This window comes from Dendrobium catenatum, unplaced genomic scaffold (genome assembly GCF_001605985.2).
Source record: "Dendrobium catenatum unplaced genomic scaffold, ASM160598v2 fragScaff_scaffold_1468, whole genome shotgun sequence".
NCBI lineage: Eukaryota > Viridiplantae > Streptophyta > Magnoliopsida > Asparagales > Orchidaceae > Dendrobium > Dendrobium catenatum.
Window position 1 is genome coordinate 266,210 of NW_021319930.1, and position 23,122 is coordinate 289,331.

Sequence of the window (23,122 nt, forward strand, 5' to 3'; positions counted from 1 at the left end):
TAAAGCAATTTCCTCAGCAAAATTAATTTCATGGATTGAATTTCTCGTCCTATTCCTCTTAACAAGAGCATGAAAATACTTGGTGTTATTATCACCCTCAGTATTAATGTGCTTCGAGGCAGTTTTCTATTTCCAATAAGTTTCTTCTTGATCCTGGAGATTAAGAGCATTCTATTTTCAATAATTTATCATTCTTTATGATTCATAGCTCTTTATTCTTAAAAAAATAAAATAAAATGCGGACTTTTTTAATTTATTTATCCACATCATTGACTCTGATAATGATGCCTTTGGATAGGATAGAACGTGTCATTAAAAGACAAAGAAATAGTAAGCTTGTGGACATTTGGATGAAGAAAAGGACTTGAAATTTTGTCTTAATGATAAGTACATTTACAATAGATTATTTAAATCAAGAGTGTTATTATTATTATTAATTTTAAATATATTCTATTTGATTTAATTTTAATTTATTTAAATAATTAAAATTATTTAGTTATATCATTTTTTTCTTATTGTTTATTATATTTTGTTTGTAATCTAATCTATAAATGTCAATATAAATCTAAAAATCATCAACTTAGAGCATAAATATTATTTATCAAAATTTTATTGAAACTTTTCAATGAACAAAAACATTGAGCAATAAAAGTTGGATGAACTTAGGTGGTCGGGTGACTTGATCGAATGATGATATATATTTGATCAACGAATAATGATTGTTTTTTGCAGTGATAATTTACGTTGATCATCATACAGAGAATTAATTTATATTTATAGTTCTTGTAAGTGATATTTTAATAATTTTAGCTAAAATTTTAAAACACTCCATCAGATTATCTATGTCGATTATCTCGGTCATAGACTGTCTTTCCATCCTTTATATACCTTAATAAACTTATTAAGTTATCAAAAATTAATTATAATAACATAAAATTTGGAGATCATTTCATTTCTCAATTAATATTGATATGTCATCAAAAAATTATTTTGATTGGACATAAATCTTGAGGCAAAAATCAAGTTAAAAACTTCAAAAATTAAATCTAGGATCATCTGAACTTCGATTTCAGCAAACTTGCAGTCAAACTGAGCGTCCCGGAAATACGAAACCAACGACACCAAATTCAACTCAATCCGAGCCCAAATGAGTCAGAATCGAGGAATAGAAGCACATTTGGAAGGTTCAATCCATAATTTGGATTATCAAACCGTTTTCAAATATGACATGCTTATATTTAAATCGAGTGGCTCGACGAGACGAATCCAACGAGCCCAAGTTCGCTAAATTCTGATATCATTAAGACCTTCAAATGTTTGACAAACGGTCCACGATCAAGGAATTCAATATCGGCCGTCCATCCAAACCACATTTGCCCTTGATCCTCCTATTTACGGGTCATGCCATCCTAAAAAAGACTATAAATTGCCCCTCATTTCTCTTGAGAGAGGGAGGACCCAAGGAAGAAAGAACAAAGAAGAGAAGCGAAGAATATGAGGGAACAAATTCCTCCTCGACCACCGCCAGAGTTCCGCCCGACTTCCAAGTGACGCCGGAATTCCGCCCGACTTTCAAGCGACGCCGGAATTCCGCCCGACTTCCAAGTGACGCCGGAGTTTCACCCGAACTTCAAGACGCAACAAATATTGTGGAACTTTCATCTATGATTTAAATACTTATTTTGGATTCTTTTTAATTACACGTTCAATTCATCTATAAGTTTGCTGAAATTAGAGTTTAAATAGTTTTGAATTTAATTTGGGATGTTTTTAACTAACAATAAAATACATAACAAAAATATAAGATGATGTTAGGTAAGAATAAGTCCAACCCTTTCAATGATATCAATTTAAAAAAAAAAAGAGTATGATGTTGAGTTGTTGACAAAGAGATAAGTTAATGGCGAGAAATTCAATGTTTCAATTTATAAAAAAAAGAGCAGCACAGAGGAAAGAATAGAGAAGTAGAAGGTGAAGAGATCGGCGATAATGGCTACAGAGGGATTTGTGGTGCCAGTAATAAACCTGGCCAAGTTTGAAGAAGAGAAGGAGAAGCTTATATCAGCAGTTATAACATATGGCTCTTTCCGAGTGATCAACCATGGAGTTCCTCAAAAGCTTATGTCGGATATGAAGGCTTCTACAGAATATCTCTTCGAGCTCCCCTCTGAGGTGAAGCAATGCAACACTGATGTTATTATCAAAAGCGGCCATGTTGTCGCTCCGTTCTATGAGGGTTTGGGCATCTATGATGCAAGCTCGCCGACCGACGTCTACAACTTTTGCTCCCTCTTGGATGTCTCATCCCATGATAGGTGGGCTTCTCTCTTTTTCTTTTCTTTTCTCTAGGTCTACTGTTAGGCAAATTACTAGGTCCGGTTACCAGACATAAATTTGAGTCCGGATTCTGTGCGCTTTTAATGTGCTTCTGATGTATTTTTCAAAAGGGCAGCTAATATACAATTTTAATTGCATATTAGCTGCTTTTTTGTTGAGTATTTGCAAAAATAAAGCAAAAGCGTAGTAAAAGCGCAACAAATATTTCACTCATTGAGTATTTGCTGCTCTTTTACTGCGCTTTTTAAATACTTAGTAAAAGGGCAGCAAAAGCGCAGTAAAATGACAACTAATATGCAATGAAGCATACACTAACTACTTTGAACTTAACGAGTTTTTTTATTGTAATATGCCTCTTTTGAACAAACATACAGGGAAATTCTCAGTACATATGCTTCTAAAGTTCATGATCTGATCGTTGATTTGGCATCCAAAATAGTTGAATGTTTGGGAATCAAAAGCTATTCATTTCAGGAATGGCATTCTCACTTAAGGATGAACAGATACAATTTCACAAAAGAAACAATCATTGGATCTATTGGTGGGGCAGTCCATACAGACAATAGTTTCATTACTATCCTTCTTGAAGATGAGTATGTTGATGGACTTGAGATTATGGACCTCACTGGAAACTTTGTTCCAGTTGATCCTGTACCAGGAACATTTCTTTGCACCATGGGAGATATCGCAAAGGTAATCATGATATGCGATTTTTAAGAAAATTTTGCTCGAAATAGTTAGAAGCGACTTTATATCATGATATATTAAAGCTTCGCTTGGGATGAATATTTTATTGGTTTCTAGGTCAGCTTTCTAGTACAAAAATTTTTGCCTAAAAAGCTGCATTAGAAAGCATTAAGAAAGCCTCCTCCAAACGAAGCCTAAGTTGATTTTTTAATATTAGAAATATACTAACATAAAACCATAATACTCATAGTTGCTTTTTTAGTTTCTTAGAATATATACTTGGTACCATTTCTCACAATCAAAGTGATGCTACTTTTGATTGAGGCTTAATTTGGGACGGCTTTCTTACTACTTCTTAAATCAAATTTTTAGTATAAAAATTAAAAATTTGTACTAAAAATCCACTTTAACAAACACTAAAAAAGCCATTCCAAACAAAACCCGAATTTGCATCAATTGCTTACTTCACAAGAATTTTAAAGGTATTGTTTTCATTGGGCAGTTATGTTAAAAAGTAAATTTATTTGAAAAGTAAATTTTTCTAAAAGTCATATATTAGTTAATAAATGTGAGATGTGTGTGTAGTAGATTTAGTAGATGAGAGTAAAAGCTTAAGATTACTTGGTAGGTGAATAATGTGTGGGTAAGTTCTTAGTATTTATAAATAGCACCTCTTCTTAAGGTTTAAACATTAAGTGAGAAACAAAAACTTCTAAGAGAAAAGAAAGAGAAAGAGAAAGAGAGAAATATCTTCTAAAGAGAGTTTGTGTCAGTTTGCAAGTTATATTTTGTAGGGAATGATGATTTTGAGTTTTTTAAGTAATCTTAACCTTTTACTCTAATCTAAGGTGTATATGTCAAAAATAGAATATTTCTCTTGAATATTCTATCACAACCCAACCCAATATAACCCGATTTGATATAACCTGTAATATTAATAGGTTGGGGCGACTAGCCCCAAGATTTGTTTTGGTAGGAAATTCTTTTTGCCATCTAATTAACATGTAGAGCTTCTATATATATATATATATATATATATATATATATATATATATTGAAAGTCTAGTGAAAACATCATATATGAAATTATCCATCATTTCCAAATTATATACATATTTCATCATCAAAATAATTCATATACAAAGATCATGAAATTTCTAATGTTCAATTTCTAATATCTTTGAACAAAATACATTCATCATGATCACAAAAATAAATAAATAATAGAAATAAAAGAAATCACCAAACTTATTAGTTATCTCACTCCTTTTACTCCTCTCCCTTCTCTGAGACATAGAAATTAGATATAATAAACAAAGAGCCTTGTAGGTTTCCAAAACCTAAAACTGCATCAATGCAAGACATTTAAATAATATACATGCTAATCAATCATTTAAATGTTTAAGTCTATGTATATCCATGTTAAACAAGTTGTAGGCATTTCAATTATGTTTATTTGAAAATCTATAAAAAAATAATTTTTGTGGAAATAGAACTATTAATAGCATATTCTTATTATAATCATACATGCTTTGTTATGCTTATTACATTATGAATGTGAGCTTATCTGCATCCCATTGTATGAAATGCTGCTATGCATGTAAATGATACTACTATTCATATTATATGATATTATGCATGCCTAGTGAATAAACATGTCATATTCTATAATTTAATTATTATGTGTATTATGAAATAAAGTATCATATCCATTTATTATTAACTATGCTATCATATCATGCAACTAACATTAAAAAAACTACACATTCTCATATTCCTATACTACCCTATGCAAGTGAGGACATCTAACCAATTTTTGTGGTGTTTTCCTCATTTAAGTCATATTATGCTAGGGTATTATATTATGTCATATCATATCATAATATCAGGTGGTATTGTACATGAGAGTCATCACCCCTAGCCTGTCGATACTCATTTCCATATCCTTTCATATTCCCTTATCTCTCCAGGTATTATGGATGGGTTGACACCACTAACCCAATATTAATGAAAGCTTGTCGGTTTCCACCCCTAGTCAAGGATATTTCTACATCAATCTAAATAATATCAAAATATCCTATCTTGCTTACATATATTTCACCACATGCATTTCATTTTAAACATATCAACTCTAAACATGACACATTGCATGTCATGTATGCAATATTGATATTTAATTACAATCCACATGCATCTCACTAATACGGTGTTACGGTAGGGTTCATCAAATCATATTATGCATAGAATTTAACTGGTCGTACAATTCATGTGCAATATTCTTATGAATGTTAAGAAGCTTTTTATCCATTTTCATAATTTTTATTAAAGTATGTATACTTATTGCAAGGCATGAAATGCAATATTTCCCAAATCACACAGTGAAAATATAAAATGATTATATAAAAACGTACATAATAAATATATCCATAACATATTAAAAATTACACAGTGAATGTTAGATTGTGGCATAACATTTTTATCAAATTAAGAAGAAAGATATAACATATAGGAATAAATAGTTGAAACAAAGATAGGATTTAGGTCCTATACCGATCATAATAATTTTTGTAATTGGAGCAATGAAAAATACCTGCCCAACCTTGCTTTGTCTCTCTACTCTCGTCCTCTCTCCCCTTTCTTCTCTCCTCTTCTCAACCAAGTAACAAAGATTGGGGAGGGATGACTGGGTGAGGGTTTTAAGAAAGAATGGATTTAGATATTTTATGTAAAAAATATTTTAATCATGCTAGTGTCGCAACACTCAAGACATCAATGCCACAATGCTTACTCAAGCTACTTTATAAAAAAGCATATAGTTTTTAAGTGACATTGCACTCACATAATCAAAACTGCATATACAAAGAGGCCTCTGCTGTTGCTCCATAAGCACAACACTGTGGTGCTCCAACATAACATAATTTTTTGTGCATGTAAAAATTATATATATATAGACACTCTCTCTCTCTCTCACACACACACACACACATACATACGCACATACGCACTAAAAACCTATTCAAATAGATGATGTAGAAGTATATATGATGGTCTTGTGTTCATTACATATTTAATATTATGTTACAATCTATTTAAAGGCTCTATTTAGTAAATCATCATGGGAATGGTTTCTAAAATGTAAACACCTCAAATTTGCTAACCCTGAACTTTTTTTTTTTTGAAGGAGGGGGTTCTAGTTTGCACTAATTAGAAATAATATCATAAGAAATCGTCAAATTAGTCAACATTAAGAGCAATAAACCCACTTGTAATTAATATGCACTAATTTTTTTAGAATTATTAGACTATTGACTTTCAGTAGGAGTAATATTTCCTATCATCTATTGATTATTTTTTATTGGTATGTTTCCTTGACATTAAGGCTATGAGTTCTAATTGAGAAGGAAATTTCATATTCACCAAATTCCAAAGATTTTGAAAGGATATTGTAATTCATAATCCCCTATTGATGTTAGGATCACCACAACAGAATGAAGTAGAAGAGTGGAATAATTGAACCATTTTTAAAATTTCTTAAACCATGCTCAAGAGCAAGAGTGCCTACAAATTTTTGGGCTAAAGCATTAGCTTTTGTAATCTACTTAAAAAATTTCTCCCCTTTTGTTCATGGAATGACTTAGTAGGAAGAATGAAGGGCAAGGAAAGCAAGAATTTCTCATCTTAAAGTTTATAGAAGTGTTTTGCATGCTCAAATTTTAGATGAGAAGAGAACAATGCTTGATGACAAATGTGAAAACATATATTTAACTATGATTCAAGCTTCAAAGGTTATAAGCTCCTGAATCCAATTAGTAGAAAAAGTCTCTTTAGTTGTGATGTTACCATTTTTTAAGAAGAAGATGTTAGCAACAACCCAGGATAGATTAGATTGCAAGAGAAGAGTTATGAAAATCCACTACTCCACTTATCCCACCAATCATGTATGAAGGATCAACATTAAAATGAATTCAACTGGGAGTTCAAATAAAAATATATTGCATTTTAAAATCTTGCAACATAGAGGTAATCGAGAATCAAGATGATAATACTTTTTTTTTTTTTATCTCTTTAGAGATCATGAACCTTTAATATATTTTCTTCCACTGCTTTGACTTGAAACCATTAAGCTAATCATATTTTGATAGCCCAACTTGAATGAAAAATCCATTAAATGCATGTGAATTCTATTTTCTTGAATGAAATTCTTGAAGAAGAAGTTTATGAATGGACAACAAGAGATAGTCTTGAAATTGAAGAATGCCTTATATAGTCTAAAATAAGCTCCAAGAGCTTAGAATACTTTAATCAACAAGTTCCTAAATATTGAAATGATCATGCACTTTATATTAACAATCAAAATAGAGACATTTTGATAGTGTGTTTATCAATGTTGATGGCTTGCATATCATGGGTAATCCTTGCATAATAAAGGCGCTAAATAAAGAAATGACCAAGGAATTCAAGATTACATACATTTAGCACCTTATTACTTGGATATTAGAGAGAAGCAATAAGATATATATATAATCATACTTAGAAAATGAGAAATCTCTTAAATTATGATTTAGATTATCTCGTTCATGTATTTAAATGCATCTTTATCAATTTAAAGAACTTTTTAATGCTTATTTTTGCAATTGTATGTAAAGTTTATATTTCATAAAAAGATGTTTTCATTCTTAATTATTTGATTTGTTAAATTATAAAAATTACTTAGGTTTTACCAAAGTTAAAGTTCATGATGATTTTGTTTTTGTGAGTGCATAGAATGCTTTCTTGTTTACAAAAAATCAAATGAATCCTTAGAATATTACTCTTTCTTATTTTATATTTTCTTGTAAATTCTAATCTTGTTAAAGTCTTATAAATTTTGTTGCACATGTTGAAGATTTGGAGCAATGGAATATTTCATAATGTGAGACATAGAATTATTTGCAAGAAAGCAATGCCACGAACTACGGTCGCCTTATTTATGCTTTCACCAAAGGATAATAAGATTGAGCCTCAAGCCGAATTTGTTGATTTTGAGCACCCGAAGCTCTTCCAAAGTTTTGATTACAATGAGTATAGAATGCTCAAGTTATCAAATTTATCACTAACTGAGAAAGAACATATCGATGTAAATGAAGCTGCAATAATGGCTTTATTCACTACACAATAAAAGAATTAACAATCTTTAGTGGGTTGAAATGTTCTATGTTAAAACCTAGCTTGCTCTCTGATTATTTCATTATCCCTCTTCTTCAAACACTAAAGCTTCACATTTATGAATTCTTTAATGTTAGGTGAATTGTTTGTCTTCTATTCTATAGTGAAAAAAAAAAGTTTGTTTTGTAGTCTTGCTAATTCTTACACTATTTTTTGTCATAATTAATATAGATATTATTTTTTTAGTTTTCATTAAATCTTGCTAATTCTAGTACTTTTTTATGCACTAATTATACTGATAAATGTCTAATAGTTTAATTGTATTTATGTTATGGCCTACAAACATTTGAAAATGTTTCCAGAGATTTCATACATCCCTTATGACTCCCACTTTTTTTAATCATGATTATACTTTTAAATGTTTAATAGTCAGAGATCTACATACATGATAATTAAAATTATTACATGTAAGTATTTAATACTAAAATTTAACTATTTACATGTATTAACACTCCTTTTAACAGACTCCATGAAACATTCAATGAGAAGATATTTGGACATGTATCTTGTCGAATGATGAGGAGACAAGGAAGTTAGGAATTGCAATGAGATTGGTGATGATGATGGTCTGTAAGGGCTATGAGATCTCACTAGTCACCACTGGAAAGACAACAATTTGTGGCAGACTTTACGACAGAAAATTTTTTCTCTGAGATAGAGGTGGATTTGCGAGAGAAACTTTTGTCGTTTATTTTGTGGCGGATTTGCGTTGTCTAATCCACCACAAATTTCCTAAGGATTAGCTACCACAAATCCATCACAAATAATTCATCCTCATAGTTTCTTTCATTTGCTTGTGTTCTATTTTGTACTCTCGAGCTTCGACAACCCCTCTTCCATCATTTCCTTTGATGATGTTCCTTCAATTCCCTCGACCGTCATCAAAATTGTTCATCTTAGGCTCCTTAGTCGCTGTTCGACTTCTCTCTTTTGAGTCAACTTGATGATGTTTCCTTACTGTTGGATAGAAGTTAAATAAAAAGAAACGATGGGAGCTCTCTCGTTGTGAAGGGAGCTTTCTCCCTTTCGTGCACTTCTTCAGCCAAATCCCATAAATCAACCCTAATTACTGCATCTAAACAGTCCCTTCTTGTCGCATCCGATCAGCTTTGAAAGTAATCTTCCTTCCATTTCATTTCAAGTATGTTGTTCATATTTTAGGGTTAATTAGAAGATGCATGGAGATTGTTCATAGTTTAGGGCTTTTGTGTGATAGAAAGTTTCACTCAAAATTTAGGAAAAATTATAAAAGATGGTAGTGAGAACTGCAATGCTTTATGGTGCATAATGTTGACCTTTAAAAGAGAAGCATAATGTTAAGTTAAGTATTGCAGAGATGAGGATGCTTAAGAGGATGAGTGGCTTTACTCTTAGAGTCTACTGTTCACACTACAGGAAAAATTCCTATTACCGGCGGTTCTAACCGGCGGTAAACTGCCGGCTTTTAATGGATGGAGATATCTTCAGTAGAATTCAACTTGGATGATTGAAGTGGAAGGATGTATAAGGCTTGTTTTGTGATAGAAAAGTCTCTCTCAAACTTAAGAGAAAATTTTATAAGATGGAAGTGAAAGCTGCAAGCAATGTTTTATGGTGCAGAATGTTGGTCATTAATTAAAAGAGAAATATAATATTAAGTTTAGTGCTACAGAGATGAGGATGCTTAGGTGGATGAGTGGCTTTACTCTTAGATTCAATTGTTCATGGTGATGGTGTAATAGATGGAGATATTATTAGCAGAATTCATGTTGGATGGCTAAAGTGGAGGAATGCATCCGGCTTGTTGTGTGATAGAAAAGTCTCTGTCAAATGATTAGTTCACTTGAATGCATCATGCTTAATTTTAATTAAAACCCACTCATGGTCCCATGCATTCATAACATATAAAAATTACAAGTCCTTAAGTGAGATGAATAACTCGCTAGCTATTGCACCAAAGAGCAACATTCAAAGAAAAAATAAACTCCTAAGGGCCATAAATCACGCACACACGCACGCGCTCGCGTGCGCACAGACACACTTTGATGAACATGATTACTTGTGTTGGCTTTCATTAAAATTAATGACTCTAGTAGATAAATTAAGAGATAAAAAGTTCTTCCACATTTCGATATTAGGCTTCACATACATGACTATGAAAAAAAATTAAAGAGCCATGCATCTTAATTAAAAGTTTGACTTGAAGAGGTTCTCTACCAAGTTCATAATTAGTTGTTGGCTTGGTATATATTAAGAGATTAGAAGTCAAATAGCTTTCCAAGCAAAAGAAGTCATTTTCTAGAGTAATCATAGATATCAACATGATATGGTGTACTCTTTTGGAAGTCATCTATTTGAGATGAGTTCTAAGGGTATAGTCGCCTGCTTAAGACAAGTTTTTTCATAGACTAGAAAGTTCTTTTTGAGGTAATACCAAGTAGTCCATGTTGTGTTGGCTTGATTAGAGTTGACATTGTCGAACCTGGCCGACATAGATTGAACAAGGTTTCTAGATATTTAGTTGTACAAATTCTTTTGTTAAAATCTATTGCCTTATTACTCTTGATATTTATTAGAGCTAGATAAGAATCCAAATGAGTTAGTGAATAAAATTTCATGCTATTTTTAATAGTATTAGATAGAGGATTAGGAGAAGCTACCATTGAGACTATATGTTGGACTTATGGAAATAAAAAATGACCAATGATAAGATTTTCTTATTGGTCATGGATGGAAGTTATTATAAATGATATTTTTCTAAGCAACACTTCATTTGGTTAGGCTTTTTTACATTCCAATGAGATACCATATTATTTTGTAATTAAGGATTGTTCTTGTGTGATTTTAATAAGGGATTCTGTATAAATTTTAAATAATTTTTATTTTTTATTTATACTTTAACTAAATATCAATATATATATACTTGTAGACATATTATTACTCTTTTATTTTTATTGGAATCGCATAATTTTATATTATGTTGTGAAATATGAAAAAAAACGTAAAAAATTCAAGAAATTAAATCTCTTCCAATGATGATTTCCAAAGTATGAAATAACTGCGGACTCAGTACGGGAGAATCATCCAGATTTTATAAGAGTATAGGACTCCGCTTGTAATAATTTCTTCTTCCTTACTTCCAACTTCGCCAAATCAATTATTGACAACGAGATTCCCATTACTGAGATTATCACTAATCTCTTCACATTTTGCCTTTCCATGTTTTCTTAGCTTTGCTGATGCCTTAAATTTAATATTTTAAATTAAAGATAAAATTATTTATCTAAATTATCATTTTTATGATTTATCACTCATTATTTTTAAGAAAATAAAATAAAATGCCGAGTTTTTTTTAATTTATTTATGCATATCATAGACTTTGATAATGATGCCATTGGAAACTGGTAAAAAATTTTGTACTAAAACTCCGTTTTAGTACAAATTAAAAAATTTTGTACTAAAACTCCGTTTTAGTACAAATTAAAAAATTTTGTACTAAAACTCCGTTTTAGAAAGCAATAAAAAAGCCGTCCAAAAAGAAGCCTTAGGCTTCGTTTGGGACGGCTTTTTTATTGCTTTCTAAAACGGAGTTTTAACACAAAAATAAAAAATTTTGTACTAAAACTCCGTTTTAGAAAGCAGTAAAAAAGCCGTCCCAAACGAAGCCGTAATCTCTTCCGACAATGATTTCCAAAGCAAGAAATACATAAAGAAAAGCCGGACATGTTTTGACTTTTGACCGCTTTGTCAAAAAAAAAAAAAACTTCAAAGCCTTAATTTAAAACAACAAGCTCCCAACATCTTTTAGAGCAGCAACCGAAGGAACAATGCAAGGCAGAAGTTGTAGAGATCAATTCCAACTAATGACTGTGGAGAGAATAATAGTGCCAGTGATCGACTTGGCAAAGTTTGAAGAAGAGAAGGAGAAGCTCATGGTGGCAGTGGAAGAGCTAGGCTGTTTCCGAGTGATCAACCATGGGATTTCTGAGAAAATTATGGCTGATATCAAGGCTTTAGTGGAACATCTATTGAAGCTTCCTACAGATGTAAAGCAACGTAACACCGATGTCATTTCCAAAAGTGGCTACATAGAGCCCAATTGTTTGGGACCATTGTACGAGAGTTTGGGCATCTACGATGCTAGCTCCTCCATTGACATTCATACCTTTTGCTCTCTCTTGGACTTCTCGTCCCACGATAGGTGAGCTCTCCTGTAAAGAAAATTACTAGGTGCGGACAATGGAGGTAGAGATGCGTCCGGATTACTGGATGCACTGCGTAAGCTCTGTTTATACTCTGCGTACACTCTGCGTATTTGTAAATACAAAGCAAATAAGCAACAAATCCTCACAACTAAATATTTGATGCTTATTTACTGGGTATCTACAACTACGCAGTATATACGCAGAGTGTACACATTGAGTACACAATACATCTAGTAATTCGGACGCATCTCTATGTCTAACAATTTCTCCTCATGCAAATAACTTTGGAAGAGGAGGCTTGCAAATCTATTTTATTATTACATAATAGCTATCAAATTTACAGAGAAATCTTGAGTACATTTGCTTTGAAACTTCATGATCTCATCGTGGATTTGGCATTCAAAGTAGCCCAAGGTTTAGGAATCAAGGACTGTTCGTTTCAAGAATGGTCTTGCAACTTAAGGATGAACAAATACAATTTCACAAAAGAAACTGTTATTGGCACTTGTGGTGTGATAGCTCATTCAGATAGTAGCTTCATCACTATCCTTTTTGAAGATGAGTCAAATGAAGGATTTGAGATTATGGGCTCCACGGGAAATTTTCTAGCCGTTGATCCTGTTCCAGGAACATTTTTTGTTAATATTGGCGATATGGGAAAGGTAATCAAGATATGTTCTTCATAACAAAAATTTTGTTGTTTCTACCCAACTTCTTATTGTGACATATGATATTAAAGAGATTAATAAATGAATTATGTTCAATCTAGAAGTAAGGCATATATTTATACATGTAAAATTTTTATAATTAAAGTTGAGGTTATACAAAGTTTAAAATACATAATGACCTTTTTTTATAACTACTTTCAATCTAATTATAAAATGCTACAATTTTTACTATTTTCTTAAAGCCTCATAAATTTTTTCTTGATTGTCTGTTGGAGGTATGGAGTAACGGAAGACTTCATAATGTGCAACATAGGGTGTTATGCAAGAAACCAAAGTCACGAATCACTATTGTCCTATTTATGCTTGCACCAAAGGACAACAAGATTGAGCCTCAAGCTGAATTAATTGATTCCGAGCACCCAAAGCTCTTTGAAAGTTTCAACTACATGGAGTATAGAAAGAATCGGGGCTCGACTACATCAATAGCCGGTGAAGTCCTCCTCAAATGGGCTATAGATGAAGCTACAAAAATGGCTTAATATATAATTGAGTTATATGAAGGTTCAATGGTTTCAAATTAGAACATTGTTGTGAGGTGAGCATTGTTACTTAACATCACCATATATTCCACCTATGTTTCAAGATCATAAAAATTTGATAATTTTCATTATGTTGAGATGACATTATAATCGATCACGTTAATATTAAGTTTCCATTCTCATAAATGGAATGTTTGAGTGGTTTAATTATCAAATAAATTATGTTTGTAGATTGAAAAATAAAGAAGTAAGAAAGTCATTCCAAATGAAGCCTAAATCACGTTTGCTTCTATATTTTTACTTTTATTGGCAAATTCTCAAAGTTTCTAAAGATTTTCAGATTTATTAGAATAATTATTTTAATAAAATAATATTTTCATTTATACTTAATATTCATTAAAATTAATATCTATCAATTTCTCTGTCCATTTAAAAAAAAAAAAAAAAAAAAAAACTAATAGATATAGAACCTCTTTATTTGAACACCCCAAACTTACTCTTTCTGTCATTTAATGGCAAGCTTTATCCTTTAGACTTTGTAAGAGGATTTTATATTATAATGTGAAGTATGAAAGAGTCCAAATAACAAAAATAACTCATCATTTGATAAAGATTCCATAAAATTTACATTTTTTTAATGATATTATTCTCAAATGCTTTGATGTAAACAAATATTTAAGAAAATAAGCTCGTCATTTGTTAATCATAAGATCGTCAATAATTTCCTAAAATGTAATGTTTTAGTTTACAAACTAAAACTTGGGGCATCTTTGATAGTAGAAGCAAGAGAATAATAGAGAAGCTGTATCACTACGGGAAAACCCGTCATTACCGGCGGAGAATATCCGCCGCTAATACAATATTTCCGTCGGAATTATAGGTTTCCGGCGCACGTTTCGGCGGAATTATCTGCGCCGGTTTGGAGCGCGTCGGTAAAAGTCTTCCGGCGCATACGTTTGCGCCGGAACACTTTCCGGCGCCCTTTCCGACGCATTACCGGCGCAAAAAATGATGGCAGTCGTCGACATTTCGGCCGCTAACTCCAGCGACATATGCGCCGGTAATTTCGGTCGTATGATTGCGCCGGCAATTACCGGCGGAGAAAACGTCGTTGATACGCCGTAAATAACCTGCGGGATGTTTACGGCGCAAAATATGCGCCAAGAATAGCCGGCGGATATGATGCCGGAAAGTTCGACGGTAATTTTCGGCTTACGCAAAACGTCGGTTAGATCGATACGGTTTGTTGTATCGTCGTTTCCGGCGACGTACCGGCGCAAAATCCGTCGGAAACCTGTAGCATTCACAAAAAAAAAATGCCTTCCCAGCCAACAATCAGATTTCCACACCTGCAAACCCATACAAATATCTATCCACAACAGTTTATAACATTTCCAGAATAGTTTATAGCAATTCAAAGATGCACAAAAACATAAATACTCATTAAAAGAAACTGTTCAATAATAACAACCAACTAAAAACATCAGATATTGTTCAATATTACAGATTCAAAGAAAATAAACAAGTTCATAAAATAAACTAAACTACTATGAATCTGTGGACTCCTCCTCAGCTGGAGCTACCTCTTTTCCACTCATATGCTCCCTCATTTTGCGCATTTCGTCAAACAACTGATTGTGTTGCTCCTGCTTCTGCATTTGAACCTGCGCTTGCAACTGAGCTTGCCAATCAACTTGTGATTTCCTTACTTGTTCTAGCTCAGCTTGTAGGGCACTTATTTGTTGAGCTTGCAAGGATTCATGAGAACTGGATGCGAAGCTGGATGTAGTAGAGGAGGTCATCGCCTCGTATGCCTGAGCTTGCGCACCTAAACCATAAACTCTCACATGCTGCATTCCTCCAACGGCCTGCGACCAGATGCGATACTCAGAAAACTCCACAGAGCCGCCAGAAGAGCCCTCACCTGCTGCGACATGAATCTCTCGAAGCCGTGTATATTCCTCCTGTGAAAGTAGAGTATAAATATATATAATTAAACTAAAAATAAAAAAAATATTAAACACATATAAATATATACTTACATGGGCTTTCCTAGCTCTCTCATCAATCCATTGTTGATCCTCCTGTCGCTTATGAGTGCGACTATGCAATTCCACATGAGTTGGTTCTCTACCAAGCGTCTCTTTCTGTTAGAATTAAGAGAATTTTATTAATACAAATTAAAGAACAATTTAAAAAAATATTTAAAATTCATTACCAAACGACGCCTGTGCTCAGTATGTGGAACGGAGCCTCCTGTATGAAGTGAACTACCCAAGCCCCCAACATCAGAAGCTCTGTTATGTCGATTTTGACCCCTCATCCTAGTGTACTCTTCGCTGCCCCAAGCTGCATTCAACTCAGCCCATATATCCTCTCCAATCCACAATGGTCGCTTCCGATGCTTTCTAATATCTGTGAACATGTCACGCATCCGAGTAGACCCACGCTTCTCAAAATTCTTTCTAATATTGTCATTGTGTTGCGACAGCCAACAAAATTCTTTCTGCATTCAAATACATATGATATATAATATATAAGATTTTTAGATTAAGTAAAAAAGAATATATCATTTTACATAAAAAATAAAACCCAAACCTGAGAGCATACCATATGCAGGAAAGCCACCAATTGTCCAAAGTAATGCTGCTCTTAGTGTAAAATTCTGTTTGGTGGAGATATCATATGTACTTACTCCATCTTTCCATAATAAACTTAAATCATCAATCAAAGGTTGTAAGAATACGTCAATCTTCAATTTTGAATTATGTGGCATTTTAATTATAAGTGACAGAAACATATAAGGAGTAGTCATACATAACTCTGGAGGAAGATTGTAAGGAGTGAGTATCACAGGCCAACATGAGTACGGTGTAGCCGACTGACTGAATGGAGTAAAACAATCTGCGCATAAACCTAATATGACATTTCTTGGTTCTGCCGCGAATGTGGGATGTGTACGATCAAAGTTCCTCCAAGCCTCTACTTCTGATGGATGTGTGATAACACCTTATTATGGAATATGATTATTATGCCATCTCATATGTGCAGCAGATCTCATGGAAGCATATAGCCGTTGTAGTCTCAAAATTATTGGAAAGTATAACATCCTACTAACAGGCACATCCTTCTGCTTCCTTTTATTTCTAGATTTTGGTTTAAATCTTGAAGCATTGCAATGACGGTATGTAATTTCTGAGATATCTTCTTTAAAGTATAACATGCATCCATTCACACAACAATCTATCTTTGTGTATGTCAAACCAAGTTTGGAAACTAACTTCTTTGTCCGATATAGATCTGTAGGAATTAAATTATCTGTCGGATTGGTTTCCTTAAGCAGCCCAATGAATTGATTAAAACATTCATGAGCAACATTATATTCTGCCTTGATGCTTAACATCTTTATAGCAACAGATAATTCTGAGTGAGTCGTGCACCCTTTCCAAATTGGTTGCTGGGCAGCATGCAATAAATCATAAAAATTTTGTGCCTCCGTATTCAGTAACTCTTATGTATTTTGCTCAATTTGTATTCTAGTTGCATCATGAACTAATTCCTTAAGATTTGGTAGGATATTTTCAGCCTCAGTAATATTACTACTTGTAGAAGGATCACATTGATAATCAAATTGTGCTTATACTCACCATGACAAGTCCAATACCAATACCGTGGCATGAATCCTCTGCGATACAGATCAACAATTACATTATCTTGTTCTGGGTGCACTAGATTTTTGTGTTTAGAGCATGGACATTGAAACTTTCCTTCTGATAAAAAGTTGGGTAGTCGCTTCGCTTGCTGAATGAAAAAGTTCACCCCATTAATGAATTCATCTGTTAATGTCTTCCGATCTTGAGATAATCGGTTATACATCCAACTTCTTTGATTTCTAATATCCATAACATACATATAAGAGCAAATAAATAATGGATTATCGCAATTAAGTAGATCTAAAACTGATTATATAGAGATGTAAAAAGATAGGGTGCTTGTAGAAAATTATGATCATTTAGCATTGTCTCTAAGAGTAAAGACACTCATTCACGTACATGAGCATCCTCATCTCTGCAATACTTTTATATCAATCACACAATAGGCCTTAAACATTCCTCCACTATATATCACACAATAGGCCTGAAGCATTGTCTCAATTTAGCATCGTCTCTAAGAGTAAAGACACTCAACCACTTTAGCATCCTCATCTCTACAATACTCAACTTAATTTTTTACTTCTCTTTTAATGGCCAACATTATGTGACATAAAGCATTGTAGGTCTCACCATCATTTATAGAATTTTACCTACAAGTTTAAATGGTCCTTTTCTATCACACAACAGGTTTGATGTATTCCTCCACTTTAACCAACCAACTTGAATTCTACTAATAACATGCTTTCTTATTAATGACTTAATCGCCCAAAGCACTTATCCATAGCATATGTAAATCCTTTCTTTTCTAAAATTAACTCTCCATAGCACTTCTCTTTGAACTTTATCATATGTTTTTATCTAATTCAATAAGTATCATATGTAAATCCTTCTTATTCACTCTATATTTCACCATGGATAAAGAAAAAAAGATATGGGCTATGATCCTTGATGTAATCCAACTGAAATAGAAAATATTTGGTCAAAGCATGCACATGCATGCAATGTGTTTAAACACAACATATGTAGATCCTCCTTACTCTCTCTATAATAGACACTTATTCTCAAAAAATGTATAGCTTACATAATATACACTTATTCTCAATATGATTAAGCATTCCAAAGGCTAGTACTACCTTCCCACTACCTAAATCAACACTTGGAGATATCAAGACCATCTATCTTGGAAATGTATGGTAAGAACATCCATGGCTAAAGCAAAAAGCATACAATAGGGTACATCCTCTTGCAAATGTATGGTTAGAACATCCATGGCTAAAGCAAAAAACAAATTCATGGCTAAAGCAAAAAAGATATGTTCTTAAACATAATCTAAGTAATCCAACTGAAATAGGAAAAAAATTCGTCAAAAGAAACGAAAAAACAAAGCCTTCCGTCGGCGAAGATGAACGACCGTCGGCGGTGAAGCGACCACAAAAGCTATGGGACTCGTCGTCAAATTCCTCTGACCATCGGCGACAGCGATCTACGAGCGAGCGACGGCGATCTACGGGCGAGGTGAGAGAATGGAAGGAAAGAAGTGACGGGCCAGAGGGGTCCGGTTTCGGAAAATAGGGCTTTCGGCGGCGGACTTTCCGGCGGATCCGACGCCGGAGATTTTTCCGGCGCAACATTCGTCGGTTTTGTTTCGTTGAGTTTAAATAGCACGGCGCAATATCCACCGGTAATGGCGCCGGTGATTTTCCGCCTTAAAGTGCGATGGAAATAGTGAGATATTGGTTTATTCCGATGCATAGACCGGCGGCAATATCGCCGGAACCTGCCGGAAAATTCACCGTAGGTTTTCCGTCGCAGCATGCGCCGTTTGTTACCGGCGCAAAATGATCCGCCGAAAAGTTCGACGGTAATCGCGTGTTTTCCCGTAGTGTATACAAAGAAATTGATAATTGATAATGGTGAAAGTGGTAATCTGGGTCTTAATCATCAATTTGGCAAGTTCAAAGAAGAGATGAAGAAGCTCATGGAAACAATGACGCAGCTGGGTTGCTTTTGCGTGATGAATCATAGGATCTCCCAATAAAATTATGATTGCTTACTCATACATGCTTATTATCCAGAAAGAAGCCTAATCAGAACAGTCACCTTAACATGACAGCGTACACTCGCCCACAAAAAGTGTGGCCATGCAAGAGTTATGTTGTGGCTGGAGTCAATCCATAGTCCAACAACAACCCTTCCCTATACAAGATCATAACATGCAAACTAGCTAGTCCCAGTAGAATAGACCAAGGATACAATCACACTTTGCAAACTCCTTCGATTTTCAAAATTATCTTATAAATGAGAAAAAAATGAAATGAAGACATAATTTATGAGAGAGAGGGAGAGAGAGGGAGAGAGAGAGAGAGAGAGAGAGAGAGAGAGATTGGGAAGTAGGGAACAAAAAGATAAACAATGAATCCTTCGATTCAAGGAAGAAAAAGTATAATAATCTGAACAAAAAATTGAAACTTCAGAGAAAAAACAAAATTTTAAACATAAATCTGAAGAAAAAGAAAAGAAGCACTCACACTTGCACTTGGAGGGGAGCTTTGATCTTACGAGAACTACGATTCATGCCTGCTACCACACGAAGAAGAGCAATCAGTGTTACCCCTTGCCACGTGAATCACGAAGAAGAGCGAATAGGAAGCTCTGTGAGCTGTGAACGGGCTATTACTTAAAGCCTGGTTACAACTATCCTTATCCAAGGGAATTCGCCTCTCACCGCAAAGGACTCAATGTTCATTTTTGGGGACTTGAATTTTAGGTCTAATAACTCACAAATATATGCTTACCCTATGAATTAAATCCCAAAGATGGACCCTAAAAACTCATCTGAGGCAATCAACTGAGAGGAGGGAGCCTCATTAGAGAAAAAGGATTCATCTATATACTTTTTAGCTTATCTTTATGTTAGCATTGGTCTACAATAGTCAAATCATCTATAATTTTTTTATCTTATATTAGTTTAGCTAATGACTTCATTGATGGAAGTCAACATCATCTTGAAGTGCTAAGTATCTTCAATTACTTGGAAGGAGTCTACCCTATGATTACTCTCATGCATACAATAAGGGTGATCACATCCTCGTTAGTGTTCAAGATAATACTCAAAATGCATTTTGTAATCACCTAATGGCCTTTGAAAACCTTGTATTATATATTAAAGATGAGACAAAGCTTGGTGAATCATTGCGAAGCTTCATTATGAGATTCTAGAAGGAGATACACGAGTCTAAAATCAATTATTACTCAGTTCACAATATATAACATAAGGCTAATGAGAATATCCATTTAGACATTCCCTTATACCTAAGCAATTATAAATATTTTTTGAGCTGCTAGAGTTCACTAGTACTAATTTTAACACCAAAGAATACAACAACATAGTCAAAGAAGCCTCAACCATAAACCTTATGGACTTAGCTGACATACATGATCAACATTGAGTTCATAGGCATTATAGGAATCACCACAATCAAGATTGACATCATTTGGGGTCAATGTAGTGTCCCTACAAATGAGGCCACTCAAAATTATAGTATTAAGCACTCTGCAGGTAGAGGTAATACAATAACCCACTCAACCATATTGGCTGGAAGGTATGAAACTTTCCCGCCAATACCCTAATATCACTCCATTTCATGTGTACATGGTTGAACACATTTATATCATTTAAAATAAAAATTTATTCAAGTATGTATGCCCATAAAAGTGAGCACTAACATAAGAGGCACCTCCATGCACTTTTCCTTTTACAAGTACTATGGGCATGCCATAGAAGAATGCTGGAACCTATGAGGTATAGTCAAAGACCTTATTATGTTGGGCAAATGAAAAATGTTTATTCTCATTATCCAAGGTGGGTACCCTGGAAGGCACTCATGGAGGATCAAGAGAATGAGCTTGTTTCTTCCTATGCCATCTACATCACTAGGGTAGTACTAGCCATTCTATGAGAACATAAAGTTGAAATGTCTGATGAGATAATTCTTAAGTCGCCTCACAAAGTATAAGTAAAGTCTGCTACCACATTCCTATTCTCATTAATTTTTTTGATGAGATATTACTTGGATATTAATTCATGAAAATACAAAAAAGTAATATATATAATGAAAAATTTTATTTGTCCCCTAAAAAAGATGAGAGATGAAGTTAATGAAAGTTGGGAAAGAAATATTGTTGAACCTCTTATTGTGAGTGAGCTTCTTAATGAATATCCATGCTAGTTTAGGAAGAGGCAAGGTTTAGGCAACAAGGACAACATTCAGTTAATGTTATGAGTCATGGAGTTAAAAGTAAAGGTAAGAAATTGAAAATGATTTTCAAGAAAAATCCATTGAAAGTTGCAGAACCTTCTTATGTCAATGGGAATCGCAAGAAGGAACATAATAGATCGAAATGTTCTTTCTATCATAGCTATGGGCATTTACAGAAAAATTGCTCAAAATGTAGAGCTTGGTTTGAGAAGAAGGGTAAGTTTTTAGCTTATGCATATTTTGAATCAAATATGATAGAAGTTCATTCTAATACATGGTGGATTGAGTCTGGTTATACTATTCATATTTCAAATTCAATGCAGGGATTCCTTTCAATCCAAAACAAAAGGAAAAATGAGCATTTTATAGTCTTGAGAAATGGAACTCAAGTACTAATTGTTGGTGTTAGAACTTTACATTTGTGTTTAGAATCAGACCACTATTTGAACCTATTTGATAAATTTATTGTTTCTTTTATTTCTAGAAATTTAATTTTCCTATCACTACTTGATTATGATGGTTATGCTTTATATTTTGAACATAGCTTTTGTTTGTTAAGAAATGACTCTTTTATAAGTTTTGGTGTTTTATTTGAGGGGTTATATAGAATTAATCTTAATATTTTTTTTGCTAAAACACTTCTCACCTTGCATCATGATGTTGGAATTAAACATAGTAGTATTAATGAGAATTCTTCTTTCTTGTGGAATAAAAAGTTGGGTCATATATCTAGAGAAAGAATATATAGATTGATAAAAGATGGAATTATTTCAAAATTGATTTTACTGATTTCGATGTATATGTGGATTGTATTAAAGGTAAGCAAACCAAACATACAAAGAAATGTGCTAAAAGAAATTGAGAACTTATGAATATTGCCTATACTGATATTTGTGGAGCTTTCAACTCACTATCATTTAGTGGAGAAAAATACTTTATCACTTTTATCGAAGATTTTTCATGTTATGGTTACATTTGTTTGTTGCATGAAAATTCTCAAGCAATAAATACTTTAAAATAATATACTACTGAAGTTGAGCAACAATTGAATATAAAGGTAAAAATCATTTGATCTGAAAAGGTGGCGAGTAATTTGGAAAGTATGTGGAATAAGATATTGTCCAAGACCATTTGCTAAATTCCTACAAGAACATGGTATTTGTGCACAATACATAATGCTTGGTATGCCATAGTAGAATGGTGTAGCTGAAAGGCTCAATCATACTTTTATAGAAATAGTTATAAGTATATTAGCTAACTCCTCAATACCCATTTTATTGTGGATGTAGCCCCTTAATATAGCAATTTATGTGCTTAACTAGGTTCCTAGTAAGGCATTTCAAAAGACTCCTTTTAAAATGTGGACGAGTAGGAAATCGAGTTTGAGACATTTTCATAGTTGGGGTTGTCCATAGAGGCTAGGATCTATAATTCACAAGAAAATAAATTTGATTATAGAAGTGTAAGCTGGCACTTTATTGATTACCCTATAGATTTTATTTCCCTAACCATAACACGATAATTATTGAAATTGAAAATGCCAATTTTTTTGAGAATGGTGAAACTAGTTAGAGTGATGTATCACAAAAT

General features: G+C 33.3%; 2 protein-coding genes across 2 annotated transcripts; both read left to right on the forward strand.

The window, feature by feature from the left end:
- Positions 1 to 1,989: 1,989 nt before the first annotated feature.
- LOC110095232 (2-oxoglutarate-dependent dioxygenase DAO) lies at positions 1,990 to 8,182 on the forward strand. The gene is made up of 3 exons (XM_020820679.2): positions 1,990 to 2,315; positions 2,712 to 3,030; positions 7,910 to 8,182. Exons 1-3 carry the CDS (start codon positions 1,990 to 1,992, stop codon positions 8,180 to 8,182), a joined length of 918 nt encoding a protein of 305 aa, XP_020676338.1.
- A 3,889-nt stretch (positions 8,183 to 12,071) lies between these two features.
- On the forward strand, positions 12,072 to 13,620 carry LOC110095233 (2-oxoglutarate-dependent dioxygenase DAO-like). The gene is made up of 3 exons (XM_020820680.2): positions 12,072 to 12,409; positions 12,757 to 13,075; positions 13,357 to 13,620. The coding sequence occupies exons 1-3, from the start codon at positions 12,072 to 12,074 to the stop codon at positions 13,618 to 13,620; spliced, it is 921 nt and encodes a 306-aa protein (XP_020676339.2).
- Positions 13,621 to 23,122: the final 9,502 nt, after the last annotated feature.

Coding starts and splice junctions, on each gene's coding strand:
- LOC110095232 (XM_020820679.2), top strand. CDS start 1,990: ATGGCTACAGAGGGATTTGTGGTGCCAGTAATAAACCTGGCCAAGTTT. Junction 2,316..2,711: donor GATGTCTCATCCCATGATAG/GTGGGCTTCTCT, acceptor ACAAACATACAG/GGAAATTCTCAGTACATATG. Junction 3,031..7,909: donor CCATGGGAGATATCGCAAAG/GTAATCATGATA, acceptor CACATGTTGAAG/ATTTGGAGCAATGGAATATT.
- LOC110095233 (XM_020820680.2), top strand. CDS start 12,072: ATGACTGTGGAGAGAATAATAGTGCCAGTGATCGACTTGGCAAAGTTT. Junction 12,410..12,756: donor GACTTCTCGTCCCACGATAG/GTGAGCTCTCCT, acceptor TCAAATTTACAG/AGAAATCTTGAGTACATTTG. Junction 13,076..13,356: donor ATATTGGCGATATGGGAAAG/GTAATCAAGATA, acceptor TGTCTGTTGGAG/GTATGGAGTAACGGAAGACT.